At 39.3% G+C, this 4,621-nt stretch overlaps 1 protein-coding gene across 2 annotated transcripts; it reads right to left on the reverse strand.

Annotated features, from left to right (window-relative positions):
• Positions 1-243: 243 nt before the first annotated feature.
• LOC137259795 (GTPase IMAP family member 4-like) lies at positions 244-4,288 on the reverse strand. Of its 2 annotated transcripts, none has more exons than XM_067797409.1 (3): positions 4,155-4,288; positions 2,793-2,839; positions 244-2,260 (listed from the first exon to the last, which is right to left on the reverse strand). In XM_067797409.1, the coding sequence occupies exons 2-3, from the start codon at positions 2,803-2,805 to the stop codon at positions 1,134-1,136; spliced, it is 1,140 nt and encodes a 379-aa protein (XP_067653510.1). In that variant the 5' UTR covers positions 2,806-2,839; positions 4,155-4,288; the 3' UTR covers positions 244-1,133. The 2 variants fall into 2 exon arrangements, with proteins under 2 accessions (XP_067653510.1, XP_067653511.1); XM_067797410.1 differs by having other exon boundaries at positions 248-2,260; positions 4,160-4,259.
• Between the last annotated feature and the right edge of the window lie 333 nt (positions 4,289-4,621).

Below are 4,621 nucleotides of genomic sequence, written 5' to 3' on the forward strand. Positions count from 1 at the left end.
ATTGAAGATGTGGGACTAAATTAGACATATAGACCTGGTTGTGAGACTGCATCGGTCAAGAAAATGTGTGTAGCTTTAAGGAACATAGAGACCCGTGGTTTATATCGGTCGGGATGAAGGACAGTACAGGATGTTTAGATCTGAGTGTACGATCTCTGTTGTGTAGGTCTGTGTTGGTGCTTTGTGGATCATGGTGTGTTTCAGGTACTTCATGTAATTTGTAAGCCTAACAAGGAGAAAGTATGTCAGTTTTTTGCCGAGTTTATTCATTAAAGCAACATGTAAAAAGTTTACATCTCCCTGTTTCTAGAACTGATTGATATATATGGTTTAAACTTTTAAGGCCAGATATCTAACATATACGTACTGTTTACTGAGAAGTTAAATAAAGGCCGATATATAGAGACGAAAGGGTAGATTTTGCCGAGGCAGAAATATGTATAGGCCATCTCAAAAGATTATTGATATCAACATCTAGCTCCTCCAGAACTTTTGTGTATACATTAAACTAAAAAGCACGACCGGTTATTCTAGAACAAAATTACGTTAGCCAAACACACAACAGTTGCAAGATAATGAAACGATGACACGCCCAGTTATACACAGGGGATTGACATTACATTGTTTCTGTGGCATATTTGGTGCATCCTCTAGAAACCAATCTATGTGCAGACATTTCTAAATAAATGGACTGACGCGTGGGTTGACACTTATAATTCCGTGGTAAAGGGGCTGAAAGGCTTGGCAGAAGAGCAGTCATGTGGATCGATACCATTGTTGCATCATACCCAACGCATGGTGTTCAATATTTGTATGCGTTGGTTTTATAGAAGACCAGTTGGCACTTTCTCAGTATATGGCAATCATAAACTGTAGGTAGCACCACTAAAATACCATCCCTCCGCACTAGTACAAACGGCAACAAACACCCATGGCTACCATTACCATAATGAAGATATGGCATTCTTGGCCCGTTTCCAAGCAGCTGCCACGTGACCAATATTACCTTTTTACCCAACGTCTGTCAAAAATCTGATTCGATTGGATGCAAAAGGAGAAAAAAAGCAGTGTTGAAAAATATAATGCACGAATCAGCGATATCAGTTTCTGTCTTTGGAAGTATGTTTGATACACTATCTAAACCACGAAGCACACCAATCCCATGCTGTTTCAAGGAGACCAGGGTGTTCTTGTTCAACCTTCTCTCGTAACTGTTTACGAACCTCGTCAAGTCGCATTTCTTCTTTCCTGCGTTCGAACTCTTCCATTTGCATTCTCTGAAATTCTTTCATTTTTTCGAGCTCTCTTCTCGTATTTTCCGCTGCCTCATTTTGTTCTGCCAGTCGTTTCTTTTCTTCTTCAAGACGTTTCTTTTGTTCGTCGTCCTGTAGTCTAAGTTCTAATTCCTTCAAACGTTCTTTCAATTGATTTTCTTGATCTTGTTCCCTTTCTCTTCGTTCCCTTTCCATTTGCTTCTCCATTTCTTGCATCTGAAGACGCTGGATCTGTAACTGTTCTTCAAAGGCAGCAGTTTCTTGTTTAAGTTTCTCTTCGAATTCCTTCTGCCTGTTCCCTTCAAGTTTTTCATTCTTCTCAGCTTCCCGAAGTTCAGCTTCACATCGGTCATACATCTCATTTGTGTAGCACTCACCTCCATTTTCAGCAACCATGATCTTTACCATGTCTATCAGGTCTTTGACAAATTTATCCTTCTCTTCAGGAGACCCTGTGTTTCCAACAGAAACAAAGCGATGACTTGATTCCATTAAAAACGTCTTCAGTTTTACTGGGCAATCGCCTATGTAGTTTTCAATAGTATCATCCTCCTCATCCAGTTCATCTTTTCCAGTAAAAACAACAATCACGAATCTTCTAGCTTCTTTTCCAAAGCATTGCAGAAATGTTTCCAGTGTCTTTTTGTCTTCTTCAGTGAACCTTCCTATACGCACGACGAAAAGAATGGCGTGTATTCCAGGAGATGACATCATTACACATTTCATGACCTCTTTCTTGATGTCGTCATCTGATCTGCTTGTGTCACAAAAGCCTGGGACGTCAACAAGTTGCAAGTCGTACCCAAAGCGGTTAAAGCAATGTTCTTTACATTTCGTTGTAACAGACTTTGCCCTAGCCCTTGATTCGAATACCTTTTCCCCCTTTCCCGCTCCACATATTGTATTCCCTGTGGCACTTTTACCTACTCCAGTCTTTCCAACAAGCACCATCCGAATTTCCTTGTCCAGAAAACGAGTATGAGTTCCTGTGAAGGAGAATGATCATTGTCTTTCACAAGGTTCTACACAATGACATTAATCAACACTTTACTTTTAACCATTTGCCATGTTTATTTTTAGCTTACTAACGTTTCTTCGCACTAATGTGATCAGAAATTAATTTGTTTATTGACATGATTGTAAGACTCCTGTTTCACTCTGACTACATGCAATGCTAGTGATAATTTCATTATCTGAGTCCTAACTATGTGATTAATCAGCTCAGTTTGAAATGTCAAAGCCTGAGCATAATTCCCTTCAAATGTGCACTAAAACAGATTGCGTGTGCCCTTAAAATCTAAAATGACACCAGGTGTTTGTGAAGAAGGTAACCATGTCTGTTGTACAGGCAGCACCTATCACTATTTTCATAAAAAAGTGTTTCTTTGTGTGCTGTACAATATAAAAAGTATAGTGTGCATGCATTACTTTTTGGCACAGTTCCACACATTAAATTGTGCAGTTACAAAGCGGTTTTCTAGAACAACTTCAGTACGTTTCTGGATATTAAACAAATACCTTTGCCAGCCATTGGAAGTGTTTTGCCGTTTGCAGTTTTTTCCAGTCTGTAATGAAAAGAAAATAGCATCAACACCACAGTGTACATTCCTGCCCAAAGTCAAATTTGTAGACATTGTTGGTCTGTTGAAAGTAAAACTGTTGCTCATCAGCTTTGAAAACATTATATATACTTATTCAACAAACATCAGGCGTTTCATCGTTTTAGGTCTTTCTGCTTCTATGAGTTTGTGTTTACAGAGAGAGACATAGTCAGTTGATTGTGAATCCCTACAGTCAACTGTACATGTTGTTTTCAACGATAGACGTCAAAACAGAGACATGCTAGGTAATGAGTCACGGAGATAACATATGTAACCCTGGAAACCAATTTGCCTAGAAAGCTTCCGCGTTGGGCCAGTCCCTGACTAAAGATTTCACAGAAAACATGCTATCTTCATAAATACTGCAACTGCGTAGATCAGTATTCATGCTGTTGGTCATTGGCTTGTCTGGTTCTAACTCGATTAATTATAGACATATAGATGGAATATTGGTGAGTTCAGCGTTAAACAACACACACACACACACATACACACACACACATACACACTTGCATGCATACATTCATACATACATACATACATACATACATACATACATACATACATACATACATACATACATACATACATAAATACATACATACATACATACATACATACATACATACATACATACATACATACATACATACATACATACATACATACATACATCCAAAGGAGTCTAATTGATCAGGATAAACTTGGATGTACGTTAATCCCACCCTATGAAGGGGTATCTGGAGTCAAAAACAATTAGCGTTACAGTAACTTCGATCGGCAAATTGCATTCTTGTCAAGGTTCGCTGAATTAAGCCACAGGAAGTTGAATTATGTCTCAGGGTATATGTAAAGACAATTTCAAAGACATGAATGAATACACGTGCAGGTTAACAGTGCTGCTAACATCTTATACAAATTGGTAACATTAAATCAGCACAGAAACAATACAATACAAGATCAATAGCGATCAAGGCGTGTACCTACCCTCTGCCTGGTGTGTCAACAAGGACTCATAGACTCTCAGTCTATCAGCTGTGTAAACAACCAGGTGCTGTTAAAACATTCCTCCTTTCAACTCTCCTCTGTGATTGTACATACCTAATTACATTTATGTGCTTGTATATACATCTTACCTCCCTGGCTTCATGTATACCTATATATATTCTGCAATGTTACCTATGCTCATTATCCACCTGACGAAGGGGCAAGAATTAGCCTTGAAACGTCGTGTTAAAGAATTAAAGAAGCTGTCATCCATAATAGTGTCTTGTATTACCTCACCAACTTCTAAATGCCTTTGAAGAATTTCAGCACAGAAACAGTGTCTGCTCGCCCAGACCTTAGTCAGGTTCCAGTCGTGTGCTCGACCTAACCCCCTAGCAGTGCAGCATGTCACGTCCCTGGTTTTATACTCATGCATTTCAGATGCAGTTAGTCACGTGACCAGATCCATTCAACGGCGACACCTCCTGGTAAACGTCTGTGCAGGCAAACAGACACGGGAGAACACGTGACTTTCTACTAGCAGCCGAGAGACAAGCACAACGTTAATGACTTGGTAAAAAGAAGAAAATGGCAGTCACGTTGGCCGAATCACGTGTCTTGAGAAGTAGAAGACGAAGAAGACGGAAAAGAACATCCCAAGGTGACAGCACCATATACATATGCATGAAAAGTTCAGATAAACACATCACAGACATCATATCTACAGTATTTATAGACGGGACAGCAATACACGGGAAT

The sequence above is a fragment of the Haliotis asinina genome, chromosome 13 (genome assembly GCF_037392515.1).
Source record: "Haliotis asinina isolate JCU_RB_2024 chromosome 13, JCU_Hal_asi_v2, whole genome shotgun sequence".
NCBI classification, from domain to species: domain Eukaryota; kingdom Metazoa; phylum Mollusca; class Gastropoda; order Lepetellida; family Haliotidae; genus Haliotis; species Haliotis asinina.